Source organism: Schistocerca cancellata, chromosome 4 (genome assembly GCF_023864275.1).
Source record: "Schistocerca cancellata isolate TAMUIC-IGC-003103 chromosome 4, iqSchCanc2.1, whole genome shotgun sequence".
Taxonomy (NCBI): Eukaryota; Metazoa; Arthropoda; class Insecta; order Orthoptera; family Acrididae; genus Schistocerca; species Schistocerca cancellata.
Window position 1 is genome coordinate 646,317,164 of NC_064629.1, and position 25,761 is coordinate 646,342,924.

General features: G+C 40.0%; 1 protein-coding gene across 1 annotated transcript in view; it reads left to right on the forward strand.

The window, feature by feature from the left end:
* Nucleotides 1–25,135, forward strand: part of LOC126183706 (neurofilament heavy polypeptide-like) — a 399,419-nt gene extending 374,284 nt beyond the window's left edge. Inside the window, exons 7-11 of the mRNA XM_049925891.1 lie at nt 3,937–4,320; nt 5,695–5,804; nt 5,894–6,083; nt 21,370–21,476; nt 23,243–25,135. Coding sequence (XP_049781848.1) covers nt 3,937–4,320; nt 5,695–5,804; nt 5,894–6,083; nt 21,370–21,450 — 765 coding nt within the window. The 3' untranslated portion in view covers nt 21,451–21,476; nt 23,243–25,135. The remainder of the gene's footprint in view (nt 1–3,936; nt 4,321–5,694; nt 5,805–5,893; nt 6,084–21,369; nt 21,477–23,242) is intronic.
* Nucleotides 25,136–25,761: the final 626 nt, after the last annotated feature.

A 25,761-nucleotide genomic window follows, 5' to 3' on the forward strand; every position in this document is an offset into this window, starting at 1 on the left:
GAAGGGAGATAAAGAAATAGCATCAAATTTCCGTTCAATTTCACTGTTGCCAGCATTCTCAAAAATTTTCGAAAAAGTAATGTACAGTCGTCTTTATAACCATCTTATCTCAAATAAAATACTGTCAAAGTCACAGTTTGGATTTCTAAAAGGTGCTGATATTGAGAAGGCTATCTACACTTACAGTGAAAATGTACTTAATTTATTAGACAAAAAATTGCAGGCAACTGGTATATTTTGTGATCTGTCAAAGGCATTTGACTGTGTAAATCACAACATCCTTTTAAGTAAACTAGAGTATTATAGTGTAACAGGAAATGCTGCAAAATGGTTCAAATCTTATATCTCTGGCAGGAAAAAAAGTGTTATTAGGAAAGAGAGATGTATCAAGCTATCAGGCATCATCCAACTGGGAACTAATTACATGTGGGGTCCCACAAGGTTCCATTTTGGGGCCCTTACTTTTCTTGTGTATATCAATGACCTTTCATCAGTAGCATTACCAGATGCCAAGTTTGTTTTGTTTGCTGATGATACAAACATTGCAATAAATAGCAAATCAAGTGTAGTCTTAGAAAGATCAGCCAATAAAATATTTGTGTACATTAATCACTGGTTCCTAGCCAATTCTTTGTCACTAAACTTTGAAAAAACACACTACATGCAGTTCAGAACTTGTAAGGGGTGTCCCAAGAGTATATGTCTAACATACGATGACAAGAAGATAGAAGAAGTGGACAGTGTTAAATTCTTGGGATTACAGCTTGATAATAAATTCAACTGGGAGGAGCACACCACAGAACTGCTGAAGCGTCTTAACAAATCTCTGTTTGCAATGCAAATTTTGTCAGGCATAGGGGATGTAAAAATGAAAAAGCTGGCATACTATGCTTACTTTCATTCCATAATGTCATATGGGATTATTTTTTGGGGTAATTCATCAAGCCAAGCTAAAGTTTTCCGGGCACAAAAACGTGCAGTAAGAATTATATGTGGTGTGAACTCAAGAACATCCTGCAGAAGCCTGTTTAGGGAACTAGGGATACTAACTACAGCTTTCCAATATATTTATTCCTTAATGAAATTTGTCATTAAAAATATATCACTTTTTCAAACCAACAGCTCAATTCATGGAATCAATACTTAGAAATAAGAATAATCTTCACAAGGATTTAGTCACTTAGTCTTTTACAAAAAGGTGTGCATTATTCAGGAACACACATTTTCAATAACTTGCCAGCAGCCATAAAAAGCTTAACAACCAATGAAATTCAGTTTAAGAGAAGCCTAAAGGATTTATTGGTGGGCAACTCCTTCTACTCCATTGATGAATTTCTTAGTAAAACCAACTGATTTGTATATAAGTGCAACATAACTTCTGCACAATTTCAGTGCAGTAATGTGTTCACTGAAAATGTGTGTGTGTGTGTGTGTGTGTGTGTGTGTGTGTGTGTGTGTGTGTGTGTGTGTGTGTGTGTGTGTGTAAGTATAATCTAACTTCTGCACCATTTCAGTGCAGTAATGTGTTCATTGTAAATAAGTATTACAGTAGTTGTATTACATGTTTATTACCTTATAAATAAATAAAAACTTTTTTATTTTAAATTCAGTGCATTAGTATTTGTAAAATGACTCTGTGTTCATTAAAAAATGACGATCATTCCACTTGGGACCTGTGGAATGGTACATTAGCTTATTTGTTTTAGTTGTAAATATTTGTCATGTATTGTTGTTTTTCTGACATGTTCCACATCCTGGAGGACCTCCTCACTACGGATCAATTGGAATGAAAGTAAATCTAATCTAATATATGCAAGGAAACTTACACAATCTTTCATCCACATAGCTGAGTAGACAAATGTCTGCCACAGATTTTGCACAAGGGTGTCCTGTGGTCACATGTACTGTGGAATGGTCACATCACCTCCTGTCTTGTTTAAAATAAGGGTACAAGTGTTACTATGATTCAATGTTTCTCGCACCTGTGGTAATATCTGAATGGAGTGTCCCACCTGTGTGCACCTTCGACACTGTGGCTTCCAACAAAACTGCTGAATGTGGTCAGGAAAGCAACAGCTATTATATGATCTCTGCATTAAAAACTACTTGCTTCTCCCTCAGCCTAATCAGTCAGTTTCAACCTAAGTTTTCACAGTTGCTACTGCATTGACGTAAGTTCTCATGACATTGTAGCCAGTAGACTCTCTAAAAGTGCATCAAGCACCCATTGTTTTGCTTCCTACAGAATAACCTTACTGGCATGATCATCATCTGTCAATTTAATATGTATGGCTATTCCTGATATTGTCTACAAAACTTTCTGCTCACTCTCCTTGTTGTTCATCATAATTCTTTCTTCTGTAATGACATGTTAATGTTTACAGAAAGTCCATGAAGATTAAGCATTACACACCTTCTCACTGCTCATTTAACTTTGCAGCAGTATGCAAACTATTAAAAAAGATGAAAACATATTTCCCAGACCTACTGGAAAATAGGGGAGGGGGGGGTGAGATCCCCCACTGGGTAAAACTGGCCACAGCACACCGCATCGCCCAGACCATAAGGCAGTAGCACATTGCTGGCTGCCTGAGCTCAGGCAGTCAGATGGCAGTAAGATGGCTAGTGTAGTTGCATTGGCTGTGCTTCATGGTATGGCTCAGATGTACTGATGGTGATGGCCCCTCCTCTCTCTCTCTCTCTCTCTCTCTCTCTCTCTCTCTCTCTCTCTCTCTCTCTCTCTCTCTCTCTCCCCCCCCCCCTCCCTCCCCACCCCTCTTCCTCCCTCCCCACCCCTCTTCCTGAAGACTGTTCCACTCCCAGGTCATTGGCATGCAGCAGCGGGAGTACAGAAGTGATGGCTTTTGCTGAATTGGTGTCTCGGCAGGGACACTGTCCGATCTGCAGGATGTCACTGACACGATTTAGATCCTAGGTTGCTTTCCATGCCACTAAAGCGCTACACTGCTAGATTAATAGTTACATTTTTTTCAGTCACTCTTTTTTTTACTGAAGAAGTTAAGACAGCAGCTATCCTGCCTAGCCTAAACTTAAAAATACGTTCATGTCAGAGAAAACTGAGGGAAAATATATCTCTAACAGTGACATGGATTTTCTGTGGTTTCTCTAAATTACTCAAGTATAGAAAACTGATGATTCCTTCATCAAATCATTTTTCTTCTCCCATTATTGTATACGTGTAAATTTATTTTCTTTTTTTTTTATTTTGATGTCAATAAGATGTGAAACACTAACCACCCATCTCATTTTTTTTAATTTTCTATAGATGCTACATATTTTCATAAAAACATTTAATATCTTCATGATTATTAACAACTGGTGTGGTGTAGTTTTCTCTCTTTAATCTTCAGAGTAACCTAACTGCATAATGTTGTTTACCTGTGCCTGCTTGTGTGGGTGTCCCTCACAGATACTTAGTTCAGAGCAATTTGTTGGAGGGAAGTTCAGTAGCTGCATGTATTTTGAAAGGGTAAGAAATGAAATTTAGCCAAATCAGTAGCTAAGTCTCTGAGAGGAGATCAAAGCAATGGCCAAATTCAAAAATTTATACACTCTGAAATAATTTTCTCAGTGAAATCTGTCATCAAATCAATGTTTAATTCTTCCATAACCTTTCCCTAAAAGAATAAAGTGGATGACTGAAACTTGAAGCCATTAAAGATAATAGAATGGCCAGTTTCAGTCCAGTGTTATGCTACATCTGTTACCAGTTTTAAGAACTAGATGTTCCATCAGGATATGGTTACAAAGGTACTCAGCAGAAGTTCTTGCTAACACAGTGTTCTCTGTTTTCTCTAAAAACGTCCAGCTTTTCGCTTTCTAATTTAGTGCATTATCATTGAAGTTAAGGTTTGAAATAACTTCCTGATCTGAACAGAATAGTTGCAGAATAAGATATCTAATTTTTTATTTCAGAGATCTCAAACACCTGATGCTGTCAACAGTTCCACAGAAGAGAGAGAGAGTGATCCAAATAGTTTCTCCTCTTCGAACAATCTTTCAGATTCACTAAATGATGGAGAACCCTCAGCACAAGCTGTTCCAACAAAGAGATCTCAGTCAACAAGTCCATCACTTAATAATTCTCCATTTGCAAGCCCAACACACAGGTTCTCATCTGGTGGTGGACAGAAAGGATTGATGCAGAGGTTCTATGCATCACATGGAAGGATGAGAATTTATGCTGCTCCAAGGAATACTGTACCTGTTGTTGTTTCTCCTCCTTCTGCTTCACCTGTACATAACCAGCCTCCAATTCAAAGGAAGATAATTGACATCAATAGTGGGAATGATTCACAGGTATGTAGTGTGTTACTGAATTAATTAGTAATATTTGTAGAACTTATCAACCAAATGAGCTTTTTTCCTTTGTATTCTACACACACCATAAATTTCTGAAAAAAATATAGTGCATTTGTAAATATACTTGCAAATGTGCCCATTTGCCACTCAGTGCCATCTCCATGGTGAAGAGCAATGTAATGCTTATTGTTTTTATTATGGATTTTCCATTGTTTGCTATTTGCAAATCAGTTGTACAGGAAATAGTGTCCTAGTTTTATTGCCACACAACTGAAGTGTGCGTTTCATTATGTTTACTTGATACTATGCAACATGGTACCTGAGCCATTGGTTTTTAGACTCCGTAGATATTTGCTGAGAAATGTAACATTGTTGTTGAAACAATGACCTTACATTCCAGGCAAAGGGAGCTCAAACCTCTATCTTGCCATCCATGTTTAGGTTTTTCATGGTTCCTCTAAACTAATGCAAATGCCAAGATGGTCCCTTTCAAAATAGGAAAGCCAATTTCATTACCAGTTACCATGTCTAATGGGAGCATCATTTGAGATAATAAACCATAATATTCACTTGTTTCTTTGCTATGTAGATCATTGGACTTCCAGCTGTACATGTCATGACATTTAAGGGGTGATCAAAAAGTTTCTATTTGAAAAACCACACTGTTCAGAATAGGTATGCCAATCACGCAAAATCACAATGAGCATTGAGGCAATCATCTCAACAATGCATCAGGTTAAAAATACCTGTTTGGTATAACATCGTGTCCTGCTGCATGAAGTAGTTCTTAACTGGCTGTTCTACATCCTCATCTGACAGAAATTTTAAACGGATTAAGGACTTTTTTTAAGGGACCAAAGGCTTGATAATCACGTGAGCAAGAGATCAGGACTATAGGGCAGGTTCTAGTGTCTCCCACATGAGTTTGTGTAATTTCTGCATTACATTTCCTATATGGGGACATCTGTTATTACGAACTTGGTGCGCCATTCCACAATGGTAGTTTTTTTATAGACATGCTGCCCCATACACATTCTTCATTCTCCAGTGGATGTCTTCCAGTTTTTGTCCTTCAGCAACCAAGGAAAGAATAACAGCATGTTGTTCCTGTTCACACGAATTTGGTAATATGGCCATAGTTCACATTTCCACATTTACTGCACACAGACGCATTGGAAAGACAGGAATGCCACACTAATACTTTCACATGTGGGTGCTTATATACTCACATCAGAGTCATGTTACATTGTGTACATGCTGCAGCAAAATACTCAAATGGAAAGTTTTGATTGTCCCTCATAGTAGCAAATTATAGAGGGGGGAGAGTAATTTTTATACTGACAGATTTCATATAAGAAGCATTTTGTACAGGATTCAGATGAAGAACTGGTAAAGACTCCAGTGAGAAAGGGCTACCAGTCAGCTGAAGAGAAGATACAAGCAGAGTTACAAGAGATGCAAAAACGTGAAGAAGAATTGAGGTAGGTCTTATAAATTTACAATCATTTCTAATGCAGTTCTCTGATTTTTGGTAAATTGTTTAATAACATGTATTATTTCATCTTGGAAGGTTGCTGAGAGCAAAACTATTTGCTCAGTCACAGCCAAATCTTTTGAGCATTGGTAGTATTGAGGAAGAAGAAATTAATCATATCAATGGTGATGGAGGGAAACAGACTTTGCAGAGTGCACAATCTATTCCAAACCTCTTAGATTCTGATGATTCATTGGATGTTTCACAGGATCCTGCTTCACAAAAGGTGAGAACTGGCATTCAGTTATGAATTAAGAGGAATATCTACACAACATTAGCTTAATAATTCCAATTGCAGGTTTTCAAATTTTAATTGGAGTAGACATTAGTCTACTATAACATTCATGTTTCTGCTAAATAGACATTCCATTGTGAAATGAAATATTTCCAAGGATCATAAAGATGGCTAGGAGGTTAATTTTTTTAACTTATAGACAGAGAAATGTAAAACACTCACAGAAGCATAAACACACTTGCAAAATTATAAGTATTTTCCAGTTAAGCATGTGAGCTTTTTATACAGATACTGGCTGTAGGCCCGCACTTAACAGTAGATAAAGAAGGGCGTTTGCAGACTGTCACTTTTTAGGGTTCCATACCTCACTCAGTAAAAACAGAACTGTTACAGGATCACTTTGTAAAGAAATGTTTTCCTAGTGAAGAAGTCAAATATAAATGAAACGTAATGAAACAAGCAAAGCATTTTTTAAAGTCTTTAACACACAAAGTGAAATCAGTAAATCTGTATAGCCTAGCCAAGTAAATTCACTGTTATGAAACTTTCTGGCAGATTAAAACTGTGTGCCTGACCGAGACTCGAACTCGGGACCTTTGCCTTTCACGGTCAAGTGCTCTACCATCTGAGCTACCGAAACATGACTCATGCCCAGTCCTCACAGCTTTACTTCTGCCAGTATCTCGTCTCCTACCTTCCAAACTTTACAGAAGCTCTCCTGCGGAGTTTGGAAGGTAGGAGACGAGATACTGGCAGAAGTAAAGCTGTGAGGACGGGGCGTGAGCCGTGCTTCGGTAGCTCAGATGGTAGAGCACTTCCCTGCGAAAGGCAAAGGTTCAGAGTTCAAGTCTCGATCGGGCACACAGTTTTAATCTGCCAGGAAGTTTCATATCAGCGCAAACTCCGCTGCAGAATGAAAATTTCATTCTGTAAATTCACTGTTAGTTTGTATTCATAAAGACAAGATTGTTGTATTTAATTCTGTCACTGATGTAAACTTCTAAAAATACTCCTGTCACTGAGGTACAAAAACTGACAGCATAATCTATTGGTTCTTTGGATACTACACCATCACTAAGGCAAATATCTGAGCTACTAACCTGAGAAGACTCCTAAAATTCAAATTACACTGTTTTTATCTGCGGTCCAGTTTTGAAATAAATCCTATAGGTTGCCTCCAGCTAGACTAGTTACCTGTGCAAACCTCATGAATATTCACCAAGTAGTTTTGGAGATCTGTGTGTATACAGAGACAGACAACATGATGGTTTTACAGTTTTATTATTAGTGTAGATATAAATATTTGATAAGTAGCTGAGATAGCTATTGAATAATAAAATATATAGATATCTTTTAAACAGGAATAGTAGCATGTTGACATATGCTAACCCAGTGTACCAATAACATCTGATATGATGTAGTTGCTTAGAAAACAATTATTAGCTCTACAGACTAAAGTCGAAGTATATCAAATAAAGTACAATGCAGAAGACTGTAAGAAAATTGCCAGTAGAAGCTATAAAATATTTTTTAAAAACTGGTACTGTGGGAGACATCAGAACCGTAATACTTCCATATTATACAAACCACACAACAATAAAGATTCTAAGGCGAAAATACACACCAGAGTGCAGAAATTGTTAGATTATACTAAGAGGGTCATCCAATAAGTAATGCCCCACATTTTATTCTTGGAACATATTTATTGTTGAGAGTCAGAATTTGGTGACATGGTGAACAGGTCTTGTCCATGTCCTATTTTTCTACATTGTCTCCATCACGTCCTATGGCCATATGTCAACGTTGTGGAAGAGCATGTATTACCCGCTGGTAAAAGCTCTTGTCCTGTAGGCATAGCCATGTTTTCACTGCATGGATGACCCTTTCGTCATCTTCAAAGTGTGTTCCCCATAGAGAATCTTTAAGCAGCCCAAAGAGATGGAAGTCTGAGGGTATCAGGCCTGGACTGTAGGGTGGATGTCTGGAGCAGTGGCTGTGACAGGACGTCCTGAGCCTGGTTGATCATGGCTCTGTTTCTGCATTTCCTCAGGTTTTAACTTCCTTTATCCATTGCCCAACTGTACTCCTATCAACTGCAGCACCACCATACACTGCACACAAACATTTATGGATGTTGACCATGGTTTCTTTTTCTGAACACAAGAATCCAATAACAGCATGCTGATTGTAATGTGAGTTGCATGTAGATGCCATATTGACACTGTACTATGGCTCTGCCATCTGCAAGAATGGTTTCAAACTTCACCAGCACATAGAACAAACATCAAATGTGAAGCACCAACAAGGACATTTGTCTATGTATTTATTTGTTGAATGTATTTAAAGTGCCTTACAAAATTTTAATAACAGATAAAATGTCATACAGAGAGCGAAGGATTCAAATTGTTGGTAACACATTTATTGTCTTTACCCAACAAATTTGAATACCCACCAGAATAAATGGACTTGGATGGCTGATAGTGGCAGGACCTGTAAAATGCTGCAGTTTTCCAAGAAAGTGCCACCCTGAAATTCCTCAAATGTATGCTTCAACAATAGTTCTTGCTGCAGATGAGATAAATATGACCACATGGCCATAAACTCATGCCTTACCTTCACTTCAGTTGTGTATAGTTTCCATTGTACCTAACTCTAGATTTACTTTACTACATTATCACATAATCTTGGTTTCTCTCTCAGTAACTCTTCAGAGTCTGTTGGCATGTTGTTCACTTGTCCATCTTGTGTTACCATTGTGAACATCCAGCCAAGGACAGCAGACATTTGTTTCTGTTCATTCTACCAGTCAGATTCTGCCACCTCATGACTACAGCATCATTTAAACACACATTTTAACCACACTGTCAAGATTCTCCCTCTTGTTGAATGTTTAAGGTGGACACATTACTGACAAAATTCAGATTTACTTGGCTATTTAAAATTAAATCAGTAGAAAACTAGATTATTCCTGAGCTAATAGAAGAAAATTTTGTAACTAAGCAAGTAAGGAAAAGTAATGCAAATAATGAAAATCAGCAAGAGAATTAAAACTGAACAGATATTGCGAATTTTTTTATTTTTATCTTTCTTCAAACATCAGTAATTGTACATTACATTAAGATATGACAGAATAACTCATTGGTCCCATACAGTGGATTCACATAAGGCCTCTCCACCATCAAGGCTTCAGAGTATGCTGTACAAAAATACATAGTTAGATGGTTGTGGTTTCATGTGTGGTGGTGACATGTGGAATAAAATGAATGTACTGATACCACAAAATGTAACCACTTTATTAAATGTGATTGATCATAAGACAAGAGTCATTGGTGTTAATATGCACACTCCAAAATGAAATAGACAAAGACCAAGAATAAAAAGATGGGGCTGAGTGACACACCTGGTCAGTATAAATTGATGATGGGCAACTGTAACAAGGAATCCAGACGAACAAAGGCCAAAGCAGTAGATTTAGCTATCATATCCTTTAAAGGTACAGCTTCCACGCAACACATTGTCCTGTCAGTTGCGGAGAAAATATATCGGAACAAATTTGACTCAAGTAGTGGACCAACCGGGTCCAAATGGACACATTGAAGTCAGTCTTAGCATGTCATATTTTCCCTGTTGCAGAAAACTGTGGTGTCCTAGCCTGTTGCATTGACAAACAAGAGGTGTGCATAAACTGTCTGCAGTCCACTTAAACACCTGACCACACAAAGCCCTCAGTCACTAATTTTGTGGTGGGATGAATACCAGGATGTGATAAGTTATGCAGACCATCAAAGATGGTGCTGCAGAATTTGGCAGGGAAAGAGAATGTGATTTGCCTTTAAAGGTGTCACACCACAGGAGTAAGTTGGTATGGGGGATTTGGACAAGTTTGGGCAGAAATTGTGGCAGTTCAGACAAAAAGTGCTGAACTCTATGAACATTGATGGAAATATGCCCATGCGGCACCATGTAATTCAGTTTGGAGGTGGTGTCAAACTTGGCACCATTGGTAGGCAATGACTTCGAAAATAAGCTGGAAATATTAGTGTGTGAGCTTGTCAGCCAGGTTCCACAAGGTGAAAGAATCTGGTTTGTCACCTCTATAACCAGTGCTGAAACACAATTTGAATTATGAGGGGTGTGGTCACAATAATGTATTTGTGCATAAAAATTTGATGCATGCCCTGGAACACCTGTTTGTATCAGTGTCCGTTCTTCATCTTCCATAAAGAAGTCCATAAGATCCAAGGATAGTAACAGAATTGTGATGCATGATCCACATGTTCTTGTACACACTTGGGAGGAGAATGTTTTAATCAACCTCACTTGTAGTTTCATACTTTCATTGTTCCATATTGTTCAACATATCCCACAACCCACAAGAAACCAAACCAAACCAGTATAGGTGAAAGGTCTCAATAACCTTTGTTGTGTGTCAGTGTTCATTGTTTGGTGGAAGGTAACACTGTGCATTTCCAGAGTCCACAGAAATTGTTTGTCGTCATAGGTAACCAGTGTGGGCTTTTCCATTGTGGTGAGTGTGTGTAACAAGATACATGTACTGATTTCATAAAATGTAACCTCTTTAACCTGATGACATTGCTATCTTGAGTGAAAGTGAAGAAGAATTACATGATCTGCTGAATGGAATGAACAGTGTAAAGAGAATGGATTGAGAGTAAATTGAAGATGAAGGTAATGAGAAGTAGTAGAAATGAGAACAGCGAGAAAGTTAACATCAGGATTGATGGTCACAAAGCAGATGAAGTTAAGGAATTCTGCTACCTAGGCAGTAAAATAACCAATGCTGGACAGAGCAAGGAGGACCCCCCAGGGGGTCCACAACTCTTTTGTGGATACGTGCGTAGCGAGCATGGGACCCCGAGCTAATGTGGCCTTCCTTCCTTTCCGGGCTGCATACCTTCCCTTTCCGCATCCTTCCCCATCCCCCATCTTCGCCCCTCCTCCCCTCACCTCTGACTCTTTCCTTCCCTTTCTCCCCATCTGGGAGTATGGTTTGTGCCTACGTCCGGAGACAGACGCTCGAACATGTAACGCATTCTTCGCCTTCTTTGCTTGTATGTCTTCTTCCTTCCTTTGTCCTTCTCTTTTCCTTACCTCTTCTCTTTACCCTTTTCTCCGCTGCAGCGTTTGAGACCTCTCTTCTTTCCTTTCCTTTCTCTTTCTTCCTCTCTGTGCGTATCTGAAGGCTGACCCACGCGTTTTTGTGCGTAGCCGGTGACAGGGTAACATGTAATTCCCCGCCACGGGTAGACAGGTAGGACACGTACATACCCCCTGGTAACGGCCAGGCCCAGGGAGGGGTGATTACCCGAGCTGATACCTTCTGAAAGTGCTGATTGGTCCCTCCGTCCATTTGCCGGGAGGTGTGACCTGAGGTGTGAACAATCACCTAAGGCGGGAGTGCCCTCAGAGAGGGCCCCCACAAGGGAGGAGCGCGCCATCGGAGACGCCGGTAATCATGGGGGATTCTTCCGCAATGGTTTCCTCACCTTCCACTATGTCTGCTCACAAGCGTAAGTATACTGAGTCTCAGCCACAGACGGTTCTTCCATCGTTGCCACAGTTCCTTGTTGTTTCTCGGACTGATGGAGGTCACGACTTCTCCACGGTCAACCCTTTCATTATTCAGAAAGGTGTCGACGCAATTGCAGGTCCTGTAAAGTCTTGTTCCAGATTACGGAATGGTACCTTGTTGTTAGAAACAGTCAGTGCCCTCCAGGCACAAAAATTGCTGCGTACTTCACTGCTCCACACCTTCCCTGTCCGGGTTGAAGCGCACCGCACTTTAAATTCCTTGCGTGGAGTCGTTTATACAAGCTCCCTCGATGGATTGTCTGACAAAGAAATTCAGCACTACCTGTCTGACCAAGGCGTAATGGCTGTTCATAGGGTTATGAAAAGGGTTGACACGAACATCATTCCAACCCGCACTGTCTTCTTGACATTTGACAAAGTTCAACTTCCATCTAAAATCAAAGCAGGCTATGAGATAATTTCCGTTCGCCTTTATGTCCCAAACCCTAAGCATTGCTATCGGTGTCAGTGGTTCAATCACACCAGCCAGTCCTGTTCCAATCCAGCCAAATGTGTTACGTGTGGCAAGGATGCCCATGAGGGTGCTTGTCCACCTCCATCCCCTCGCTGCATCAACTGTATGGGTGACCACGCTGCTTCCTCTCGAGATTGCCCCGTTTTTAAGGACAAAAAGCTCATCCAGGAAATCAGAGTGAAGGAAAAGGTGTCGACCTTTGCTGCTCGAAAATTATTCGCCAGTCGACAGCCCACCGTGCCTCAGACAGGAAAATACAGCACTGTCCTTGCTTCTCCTCGGCCAACAAAGGAGGCGGCCACGCAGACTTGCGACCTCACCTTTAGTGCCACAGTCGTCAGATCGGCCAGTGCAAAGGTCGCCCGTTCAACCTCACCACTTTCGCCTGCCCACTCTATGGCTCACCCTTCATCGGGTTCTGCTAAATCTCAAGCCCAAAAGTCAGACACCAAGACTTCGAAAAAAGAGCATACTCGTGAAGATTTTTTACGTACCCCAACTTCACAACCATCGGTTCCTCCTTCATCTAAACATCATAATTCCAAGAAGGCTACAAAGAAACCCAGTTCATCTCCTTCTTCGCCAAGGCATGTCCCATCTACAGCACCACCTGGCGGAAATCGCCCTCGGCCGTCTTCTGTGTCGCCGAGGCGCACTGCTGGCGGCCGATCGCTGGTGGCAGGAGCTGCTCCTGAACAACCTATGGATCAGGATCTTCTGCCTTCGGCTGAATGCCCTTCCATGCTGTCAGTTGAAAGCTCTGAGCAGTCGTTGAGTTGACAGCAACATTGGTCACATTCCTCCATTTTCTGTTCACCCTATGTCCATTATCCACTGGAATATCCGCGGCATTCGAGCCAATCGGGATGAATTGTCGATCCTCTTACAATCCTACTAGCCAGTCATCTTCTGTCTTCAGGAAACAAAGCTGCGTCCCCATGACCGCTTTGTTCTCCCTCATTTTCAGTCCATCCGATATGATCTCCCCTCTGTTGAAGGCACTCCAGCCCATGGAGGCCTCATGATTCTTCTCCATGATACCCTCCATTATCACCCAATTCACTTAAACACTTCCTTCCAAGCTGTCACCATCCGTCTTTCCCTTTCTGGATACACGTTCTCTCTTTGTACTGTATACATTCCATCATCCACACCAATGGCACGAGCTGATCTCCTTCATCTTCTTGGTCAGCTTCCACCCCCCTATTTGCTGGTTGGGGACTTCAATGCCCACCACCCGCTTTGGGGATCTCCACATCCTTGTCCACGTGGCTCACTATTGCTAGACGTCTTCCACCAAGTGGATCTAGTTTGCCTCAACACTGGGGTCCCTACATTTTTGTCTTACATTTTTGTCTGCCTCCACGACAAATTTATCTCATTTGGACCTTGCGGTCAGTACTGTTCCGCTAGCTCGGCGCTTCGAATGGTTCAACCTTGATGATACACACTCGAGTGACCCCTTTCCATGTGTCCTCAGACTGCAGCCTCAACTGCCATATATGCGCCCGAGACGCTGGAAGTTTGCCCAGGCCGACTGGACACTTTTTTCGTCTCTAGCGTCATTCGATGACCGTCACTTTCCCAGCGTCGACAATGAGGTCACACACATTACCGACGTTATTCTTACAGCTGCGGAACGTTCAATACCACACACCTCCGAATTGCCCCGGCGCCCCCCAATTCCTTGGTGGAACGAGGCGGCATGCCGTGACGCAATACGTGAGCGGCGACGTGCTCTCCGCATTTTCCGCCAACATCCTACTTTGGCCAACTGTATCCGCTATACGCAGTTCCGAGCGCGATGCCGTCGTGTCATCCGCGATAGCAAGAAGGCAAGCTGGAAATTCTTTATTAGCTCATTTAACACCTTCACTCCCTCCTTGGAAGTTTGGAGTTGGCTTCGACGGTTCTCAGGTGCGCCTAGTTTCTCCCTGGTCTCTGGGCTCACTGTCGCGCATGATACATTAGTGGACCCAGTCGCAATTTCTAACTCATTGGGTCAGCACTTTGCTGAGATTTCGAGTTCTTCAAATTACCCGTCAGCGTTTCTCCCAAAGAAACGTGCAGCGGAAGTGCGACGTCTTGCTTTCTCCTCTCACAATTGTGAAAGCTACAATACTGTTTTCTCCATGCGGGAACTCCAACATGCACTCTCTTCTTCTCGCTCCTCTGCCCCAGGACCGGATGGTATCCACATCCAAATGTTGCTGCAATTATCAACCCATAGTCTGCGTTACCTCCTTCGCCTTTATAATCGAATTTGGACCGACAGTACTTTTCCCAGACGATGGCGGGAAGCTATCGTCATTCCTGTTCCGAAACCTGGAAAGGACAAACATCTCCCCTCTAGCTATCGCCCCATTTCTCTCACAAGTAGTGTCTGTAAGGTTTTGGAGCGTATGGTGAATTACCGTTTAGCTTGGCGGCTGGAATCCCGCAGTCTTTTAACACCTGCCCAATGCGGATTCCGAAAGCATTGTTCTGCAGTTGACCATCTTGTTGCTCTCTCCACTTATATCATGAATAATTTTCTCCGGAAACGCCAAACAGTAGCAATATTTTTTGATCTGGAGAGAGCATACGATACCTGTTGGAGGACAGGTATCCTCCACATACTGTTCTCTTGGGGCTTTCGAGGTCGGCTGCCCCTTTTTCTTCGCGAATTTATGGCAGAGCGCACATTTAGGGTGCGGGTGAACACTACTCTCTCCCGTACTTTCTCCCAAGAAAACGGGGTATCCCAGGGCTCCGTGCTGAGTGCTGTACTGTTTGCCATTGCCATCAATCCAATTATGGATTGTCTCCTTCCTGATGTCTCGGGCTCCCTCTTTGTGGACGATTTTGTGATCTTCTACAGCTCTCAATGGACCAGCCTTCTTGAACGACGTCTTCAAGGGTGTCTCGATCGCCTCCACTCTTGGAGCATCGACACCGGCTTCCGTTTTTCTCCCAGTAAGACTGTTTGTGTTAATTTTTGACGACGTAAGGAGTTTCTTCCGCCCTCCTTACATCTAGGTCCTGTCAACCTTCCGTTTTCAGACGTCGCTAAATTCTTGGGTCTTATGTTTGACCGAAAACTGTGCTGGTCCTCCCACGTTTCCTATCCTTCGGCTTGCTGTCTGCGATCCCTCAACACCCTCCGTGTCCTGAATGGTACCTCCTGGGGAGCGGACCGGGTGGTCCTTCTCTGCCTCTATCGCGCCTTAGTGCGCTCGAAATTGGACTATGGAAGCATAGTCTACTCCTCTGCTTGGCCGTCTATTCTTCGGCGTCTCGACTCTATCCACCACCGTGGATTAAGTTTAGTGTCTGGAGCTTTTTACACCAGCCCTGTGGAAAGCCTTTATGCTGAGACTGCTGAACCTCCGCTGTCCAATCGGCGAGCAGTCCTTCTGAGTCGTTATGCAAGCCATCTGTCTTCCATGCCTGCTAATCCAGCCCATGACATTTTTTTCGACGCTTCCTTTGATGTAGGGTACGCAGGCCGCCCCTCCTCCTTACTACCACCGGGAGTCCGCTTTCGTCAACTGCTCCATTCTCTTTCCTTCTGCTTTCCTAAAACCACCTTGACAACTTGGGGTACAGCACCGCCTTGGCTCTGTCCCCGGATCTGCCTGATCAGAGACCTTTGTCGATTTCTCAAGGATGGTACACCTTCACTTGTTTATCATCGGGCATTTGCTGCTCTATGTGCACAAATGACGGACGCCACATTCATTTACACCGATGGCTCGAAAACATCGTTAGGTGTAGGGAGTGCATATATTGTTGGCGACACCCCAAATCACTTTCGGCTTCCCGACCAGTGTTCAGTTTATACTGCGGAGCTATACGCTGTTCTCCAGGCTGTCCACTACATCTGCCGCCATCGGCAGATACAGTACGTTATCTGCTCAGATTCTCTCAGCTCTCTCCTCAGTCTCCAAGCTCTTTACCCTGTGCACCCTCTGGTCCACCGGATTCAGGACTGTCTGCGCTTGCTCCACCTGGGGGGCGTCTCGGTGGCGTTCCTCTGGCTCCCGGGACACATTGGTATCTGCGGAAATGAGGCAGCCGATATTGCAGCCAAGGCTGCAGTCTCTCTTCTTCGGCCAGCTATTCCATCGATTCCCGTCGCAGATCTACGGAGCGTTTTATGTCGTCGTGTTGTTCATTTATGGCACGTGCATTGGTCGACACTTCCCCAAAATAAATTGCAGGACGTGAAATTTCTTCCTTGTGCTTGGACCTCTTCCTCCTGAATGCGTCGTCTGGAGGAGGTAATTTTAACTAGACTCCGGATAGGGCACTGTCTTTTTAGCCATCGACATCTTTTAAGCGGCGATCCTCCCCCACTCTGTCCCCACTGCTCTCAGCTGTGGACGGTAAGACACCTTTTAATTGAGTGCCCCTATTTTAATCCGTTACGCGCCCGTCTACAGCTGTCGCCTGATATATCGTCAATTTTAGCAGATGACACGCGCTCGGCCGATCGCGTTCTAGAGTTCATTCGTGCCAGTGAAATGATGTCAGTCATTTGAAGTTTTTTTTTTGGGACAACCAACCCCCTTCTGTAGCGAATTTTTAAGCCTTCCTTCTGCTTTTAGTTTCTCCAATTTTACGACTTTCGTTCCCATTGCTGCTGGTTTCCGTTTTCGGTTTTTTACTGCTTCCTAAGTAAAAAAAAAAAAAAAAAAAAAAAGGGCAAGGAGGAAATCAAAAGCAGACTAGCAATGACAAAAAGGTCATACCTGGCCAAGAGAAGTCTACTAATATCAAATATCAGCCTTAATTTGAGAAAGTAAGTTCTGAGAATGTATGTCTCGAGTACAGCATCGTATGGTAGTGAAACATGGACTGTGGGGAGAACTGGAACAGAAGGGAATCGTAGCATTTGAGATGTGGTGCTATATACTGATGATGAAAATTAGGTGGACTGATAAGGTCAGGAATGAGGTGGTTATGCACAGAATCGGAGAGGAAAGGAACATGTGGAAAACACTGAGAAGAAGGGACAGGATGATCAGACATCTGTTAAGACATGAGGGGATGACTTCCATAGTACTCGAGGGAGCTGTAGAGGAAGACAGAGACTGGAATACATCCAGCAAATAATTGAGGACATGCATTGCAAGTGCTACTCAAAGATGGAAAGGTCAGCACAGGAGAGGAATTCGTGGTGGGCTGCATCAAACCAGTCAGAAGACCGAGGACAAAAAACCTCTTCATTAAAAAAGAACGATCACAAGATATGAGACACATGTGTTAACACAGACAATACAAAGTGAACTAGACATAGGTATAGACTTCAAGAAGGCATTATGTGTGTGTGTAATGTTCATGAAACTCGATTTTGCTTGCTCATGTCACCTTCTGCAGGTCGATATCATCACATGACCATAGTGAACCAACATAAAGCTTTTTATGAGGTATTTCACACCATAACACTTGAAAAGTTCCAAGATTATGAGCTATGTGAGAATCCTCTTGAAGGAAAATTTAACTTTTTAAGCTTATTTACCGTTGTTGGCGTGAACCCCTTTTGTTACATACATAACTAAGGGGAAGAGGTATTACACAAAGATGAGCTTGGAGGCAAGATACTGAGAGACTTAATTTGATTGATGGGATTTAACCAGAGAGGTAAAACAGCTGAACATGACCCCATTTATCAGCAATGTCATTTGTGTGTGACTCTGTTGGCTAGGTTCCACAAGTTGACAGAAATGTGGTTCTTAGCCTCCAGTTGTCCACACTTAAACTGAGGTTATTGTACAATCTCTCCCCTTGTCATTCTAGGAAAGCTAACTAATAGCCTTAAGTAGTAGGATGATTCCCTTTACTTTCTCCGTCAGCTGCAGTTTCTTCAGGAATTAGACATGTCCAAAAAAACAGATACCATTCACACAATTGTTGTATCTAAGCCTTGATTGTACTTCATGATATCTTCAGAGTGGATGCACCCTAGGTCCAATCTCTTGCAGGAATCATGTAAGATGCCATGAGCAAAGAGGGTAATGGGCAGGGGGCACTACAGAATGAGTGTGCAACAATTTGGGTTGGACATGAAGCATGCTCAAATAGCCAGAGTGGTTAAGGCAAGTGATGGCATAAAGCACAAAATCCAGGTTTGAGTCCCGTTGTAGCACAGATTTTCACTTGTCACAGAATTATTTCAATGCCCTAATGCAGCTGAAATTGGTACTTCTTTTTCAACATGCAAACATTCTGTATCTTTTGCTCTCCAGTACTTCACATTGAAAGATTAAATGTCACTTCTTTCTCTATATCTACATCCATACTCTACAAACCACTGTATGGTGTACCACTGCTAGTCATTTCCTTTCCTGTTCCACTTGCAAATACAGTGCGAGAAAAACAAATGTCTATATACTTTCATACAAGCCCCATTCTCTTGAATCCTATCTTCCCAGGGGCACTCCTGACAATACCCTTGTCTCTGATGAACACTAACTGTTGGGAACAAAATACCAGATTCTGTTCATTGAGAAGTCTTAGAGCCATTCACATTGCCGGAAACCTATTCCATATGCTTGTACATTCAGTAAAAGTTGGCAGTGTGGCATCATATAAAATGTTTTACAGGAATTAGGAGTATGGAATTTGCCTGTTACCCTTCATCTGTGCTTCCCAGGATTTCCTGTGAGAAAAGAGTGAGCTGAGTTTCACACAAGTGATGCTTTCTAAAACCATGCTGATTTATGGACAGAAACTCTGCCCTCTCGAGAAAATGTATTATATTTGAATTAAGAATATGTTCAAAGATTCTGCAGCAAAATGATGATAGGGATATTGGTCTGTAATATTGTGGGTCCATTCTCCTGCCCTTGTTATACACAGGGGACACCTTTGCTTTTTTCCCAGTAGCTTGCTACCTTGCACTGGGCAAGAGATTCATGAAAAATGCAAGCTAAGTAAGGGGCCGATTCTGTAAAGTACTCTTTGAAAGACCAAAATGGGATTCCATCAAGACCTGACAACTTATTTGCTTGAAACTCTGTTTCTCTACACCAGGGATTTTTTTCTATGTCCTCCATACGGGAGCCTGTGCGATGGTCAAATGATAGTCTGTTTGTACAATTCTCCTATGTGAATGATTTCTTAAATGTGAAATTTAAAGTTTGGCTTTACTTTTGCTATCTTCTATTACCATACCAGACTGGTCAATATGTGACTGGATAGAAGTCTCAGACCCACTTAGTGATACCCTTTGTGTGCAGGTGTTTCTTGAGGTTCCTATGCCCAATCATTAGATCTAAAAGTTAAATCTGCCTCTTGTTAACCCCACAATTACAGAAATTTTCTTAGAACATAGTTCTGGTGTCATTGGCTTGCCACAATTTTGTTTTTGGATTGTAGTCAAATATTTTGCATGCTGTCTTGTGATTCAATTACATAGTATTAAATTTTACCACTGAAGTAGTGATGAGTAGGACAGGTTCTGGTCCAACAAATGGTCATTTCCCCTGTGGCGGCAAGCCTATTAGCTTGCACATTACTACTAACTCCTGAGTGATAAGGGACTGACAGCAGGTTTTCACTCTGCAAAATATATTTGATTTCATTGCAGGGGTTGATAAGGATTTCAGAGCAACTTGGCTGTATGAATGAATGCAGATGCTATGAGCCTCGTAACACCTACATAGATACTTCTCTGCACATACTCTAATTGTGAATATTTCCCCTGGAATACTGTTGCTAGCTTCCCTGGATAGATTGTGCTTTCTATTTGAGGCTGCACCCTGTGTACACTGCCTCCAGCAACCTCATCTGTTTTTCACCAGTCAGTAAACCAGACTGTCATCTGAACAGTACTGTGGTTATTTCTTACACTGCTCCCTACTTCCTATGGTTAGAAAGATTTACTGAAGCCACTGGAAGTTATTACATAGTGAGCATGCATTTTCTCTATCATTCTTATGTTTACCACATTCATTATATAAGTGTGGAATTCTGGAAATCCTACAGATTTCCAGTTTCTTAACGTACACGCTCCTGCTGCTGCCTCCATTGTAAGCCGAAGATGTAATGGGGGTGTGTCCAGCATGTTTTCCAACCCAGCAGTGGGAGTGCTGTTAATTCAACCCAATAAATCTAGGCAGTCCAGCCGTGCTCCTTAGCAGCTGTCTTCTGGCACGGATTGTGTCACAGCTTAGGTTGGGCAAGTGCTTTAGTTCTGTACCATTTGTGCCTTCTAGTTCATTTTATTATGTAAACCAGATGACTAGAGAGGGAGTGCTTATTCCCCTTTTTCAGAAAGGATCTACTATTGTATGGACTCAGTCCCTCCAGATAAAAGTAGGACAACTCATGATGGTGACACAGCAGAAAGAATTTCACTGAGCTCTGAAAGACCTAAGTTGACACAAGGCTGTGGAGTAGGTGACTGTAATAATTCAAAGGAGCCAAGTCGCAACAGTTGTTAATATCTCTGAATTATCAGCCTAATAGGTCATGGTTCAAAAATACTGATGCTAATTATTTACAGAAGAATGGACAAACTGGTAGAGGCCAACCTTAGGGAAGAGAAGTTTGGGTTCTGAAGAAATGATCATGCAGTACAATACAGACTGCACTATGTATATTAAATGAGACACTGTAGAAAGACAAACCTACATTTCTAGCACTTGGAGATTTAGAGAAAGCTTTTTACTGTGTTGGTTGGAATACACTCTTCAAAATTCTGAAGGTAGTAGGGATAAAATACAGGGAGCAGAACGTTAACAGAAACTTGTAGGAAAATGAGGATAATTTCAAGAGTTGGGAGTTCAAAGGGATGTAGTAGATCAAATAACTCGTACATACTAGTTAGCTTCCAATGTTTTCTTTTATTTAGCTTTATAATCAGTCAGTGAGTCAAGGCATACTTCCTGAAAGACTAAAATATGCTGTAATAATATGGATTTATAAAAGTGGAGATAAGCAATGAATATCCAATTCAACTCTCTCTCTTGTATTTTTTTAGAACAAATTGAGAGGGTAGCTTGTCAGAACACTGAACCACTTTCCTGATAACCTTGTAATAACTGTCCCTTTTGGCTTCTGCAAAGGATTTCCTGCAGAGAAACAAACATATGATCTCATAAGCTCAGGTCTGGTAGTAGTAAAAATAAAAACTACCCTTTTGGCATGTTCTGTGATTGTGCCAAGAAGTTAGATTATGTGGATCATTTGTCTGCAATTTGTAAAAGTCTATTTGTTTTAAAGTTTCAGAAAAATTCCCCAAGAAAAAGAAGTGCACTGATTGCTGAGTGGGAGAGCAGGATCCAAAAGAATTCAGAGCATTGATTGCGACCTCTGAACTACCACCAATGGTATGATATATCAAGAACACTATTCCATAAGTTTTATTGCTATAAAATTTGCTTTGACACTTCCATACTGTAAAACTGATGTGCTGAATTTTCTACACATCATTAAAATAATATATATAACTAAAAATTTCAGAGATATGAAATTGACAAGAAAATGTAAGCTTTCTTAGGGAATTTCACTGATGAAATCTTCTCACATTATTAGCCAAGTAACAACTGTTTTCAGAGTAGAGCTATTAGTTAGCTGATAAAGCAAGAAAATTTCATAGATATAAAGTCATCTTTGTTGTAACAGTAAGGTGGTTGCTGTATGAAGTAGACAAGGTCTTTTTCTGAAGTTCAAATTTTGTGTGTTGTTCCTAGATGTATGTTGAATGGGACTGCTACTATTTCATATTGATCATACACTAATCAAATATGAAAAATGTATGGCTTCATATACTTACTTCGGAAACACACTATTTGTATAAAGCAGTGGTAGATGACAGTAAAGGCACTGATTCAGAGCACTGTATTGTAAACAGTAGGTGAATTATTGACATAGCTTGAGGACGCTTCAAGAGCAAATGATAAAGTTGTTCAAAAAATGGCTCCATAGGTGTATCACAATGTAATTATGGTTAAAGAGATTCACATAGGACTATTGCTGCATAATGTCAATTTCTTTCACTTTCCTATAATGTAAAAATTGTAATCACACTGATTACAATTCCACCCCTCCCCTTTCTTTTCCTGGTGTCACTATCTTGATTGATTTTTGTCATTACACACACTCTCACTTGCACAGTTGTGACAAATTTTCTATGTTCTAAACTCTTAATTTGAAAAAAGAGAAAAAGAAAAGGCTCTTGAGATTTAAGTTGTAGGTTTCTTCTTACCTAGTTATGTATACATTTGGGCAGTGTATCACTGTAAAGGTGGAGAACAGTTTCCATCAGAATGTGTAAAAGTAAAAATAGTAGTTCCTTTGCAATGGAAAAAGAAAGTCATGTGCACAGGAAAATTATTCATGCTGATCAGTTTTTTGGCATATAAAATAACTAGTTTGAATTGTTACTTTCTAATAATAATACACAATAATCCACACGTCTTAACTCCAGTGATTTACCATCTAAGATAAACAATGGCCTCCCACCATTTTTTCTTTTTATTATTTGCTAATGTGGCCACTCATTCGCTTAGGATCCATTATTGTTATCTTATCCCATCATGTATGATGCATTACACCACATGTAAGTTGTTGCAAATGTTCCACTGTATTTTCTGCCCACGTCCAACCTCCTCCTCCTCCTCCTCCTCCTCCTCCTCCTCCTCCTCACCACATATTTCACTGTACTTGGTCTACAATGGAGGCAGTTTGTTTTATTTCAGCCCTTCTAATAAAATGATGAAAAATACTTACACATGTTTATCAAGCTGAATAAATAACTTTTACAAAAACAAAGGTTAGCTGTGATTTCATGATTTCATATATTACATCTTGCAGAAGGTAAGCACACACACAAAATTAATTTACTCATTTACATCATGTAAAACAACTGAGTTTGGAAAAAATGATACCTTCTGGTTGTAGTGTGTGCACAATGATTTAGGATACTGTATTAATTATTATTTTGATTATGTAATATTACTTATTATTATTATTATTATTATTATTATTATTATTATTATTATTATTATTATTATTATTATTAAAATTATTAAATAATTTTATCAGAAGTTTGTGTAGAGACAAATCAATGTTGAAATTTATTATTTATTTGCAGAAAATGTCACATTCCAGAATGTGTGAGGATACAACCAAGAGACAGTACTGCCTTTGCAATTTTACTAGACTGCTGTGTTCCCAGTATTGTGAAGAAATTTGTTTTTCTTATGTAGAGTTTCTTAATATTATTGTGCAATTATTGTTGAAGATTTCTGACAGGACCAGAAATAATAAGTATTATTAGGGAGGTAATACACAATACATTCCAGCCACATAGGAAACAATGTCTAAGATATTTTCTTAATGGGTTTCTTTGTAATTGTATAAGAACTGTCATTTTACTCTGTGTGATGAATTGGTTTGAAGCTGAATATTCTGTTAAAACCCTTAAACTTAATTTCAATGCACAAATGCTTATACCATTTGTTCTAATTTGGCTACTGGGATTTCATAATGGCTTCCAGTCACTTTTGGTTACCATTGGCATGATGCAGAAGTTAAAGTAAAAATTTCAATGGTATGAGCAGTGTTGTATCATTCTGTGTTGAAAGCAATCAAAACCAATATGATTTTCCTTGTATTGTGTCTTGCTTATACGATAAATTTGATGATTGCATTTGATGGAAATTCAAATGAAAATCTAAAGTGATGAGTGTTAATCAATGTTCCATTTAGTGTGTTCTTTTCTTGAACTTCAGTGTAACACACTCTTGAAGAAATATTTTCCCTTTATTGTTCTACACAAAAGGAGCTTTTGTCCTTCCTTCTCATTAATTTGAATGTGCTTAAAAATTAGAATATTGCTGTGTGTCATATGTTATTTCAATAGATTAAGGGTATACTCCTTCATAGTATTCCATGACTAGAAATGTTTTGTTGATTAAATTGATGGCTGATGATTTAACATAATGTATTTTCCATCCTTTTGTTGTGCTGGTTGGAAGCATCACTCTATGGCGAATTTAGTCTGCTAATTTCTTAAAGAAATACATGAAAATGAAACAAACTGTAGATAAACAGTTATACAACAGTAATAATGCAAGAATTACAGTAAAATTAAGAGAAACTAATATATAGTATTTTGAGACACTTATAATATGGTTATTCAAAAGTGACCAAAATGTAATATTGCTGGGAGTGTAACTGTACTATCTGGATGATGCTTATGCAAGATTCAGTGTAAAGATTGAACGTAGTTTGATTAACAGTTGCATAGTTCTAAGTAATGTCTGTAGAAAAGCATGTTTGTGAAAAAGGAAACTAAGCTTCAGCAGTTTCAGAAGAGAATTGGCGTAAGTATCACTAGTCTGGGTGAATGTAGAGGAGACTAAGAAAACAGTTGTTTGAATTCATTTTCCTGTTTCTTCTTTCAAGCTATGAAGTAATTTTGGAATACATAACAAAAAATTGATATACGAGAAGCTGTTAAATATAAGTATTAAAACTATTGAACAAATAGGCATTATAGTTAACCACATTTTATTATGTAAGAGTTGTTTGTATGTGTAATATGACTGTTCTGTTACATATTGATGAAATTTTCACATCACTCGTTATTTTCATTGTTGAAATTGCAGGTAATATCTGTTATATATAAGTGTGTGTGTGTGTGTGTGTGTGTGTGTGTGTGTGTGTGTGTGTGTGCGCGCGTCAGTCATCAAAGTAAAAATGTGGTGTGAAAATGACTTAATGTACTGGTATTTATTTGAATACTATTTATACTGTTGCATTGTTGTGGCATTAAACTCCCTCTCAGACTTTGTTCAAAATATTGAATTTGAAGGTGCTTCTTGAATTTTTTTGTGCTACCACCCATGGTTAGATCTATTATTAACCAACATGTACATATCAAATATTCATGTGGCATGAGGTGCATTTCTGAGAAATGTAAGTAATAAATTTCTTGTAAAGGATCCATGATATTTAATAAATGGATACTAATTCAGTCAAATTTTGTCATGAAACACAATAAAAATGATTACTTCTGTATACATGTCCCAATTAAACCATTTCAGAAGTAATGCTTATATACATGCATGAGTTACCACCTCACTTAAACAGTAAGTATTTTCAAAACTAGACCTAAAAAAATCACTAATGTACTATAGTGCAAAACAAAAACTTAGTGAGCCATACTTAAGACACTGAATTAGTCACAGTTTCTGTAAAAATAAATGAATAAGTAAATACTTTCTCCTTACACTTTTTGTTAATGCAATGTTATAAGGCATTTCAAATTTCTTCTGGGACCGATACACACTTACACTGACATTATTCTGAGATGCTAATGTTCTCATATTGCTTACATCTGGAACAGAAAAAAATTCTCCACATAGGCAGTTGTGACAGTAAAAGGCTTACTTTTCATCTCACTCAAGTGTGGCAATAAAAATAACCAAATTCTCAGACATGGAGACTTTATTAGAACCTTATCCTTTTTCAATATAGAAAGGATTAGATGATACATTAAAAACACTACTATGGTCTCAGATATTCATCAATTTGTGTGCTTCATATGAGAAGCAACTTGGTGACACTTCAATTTCTTTAGAAGAAAAAGAAATTCATACAGTTAGG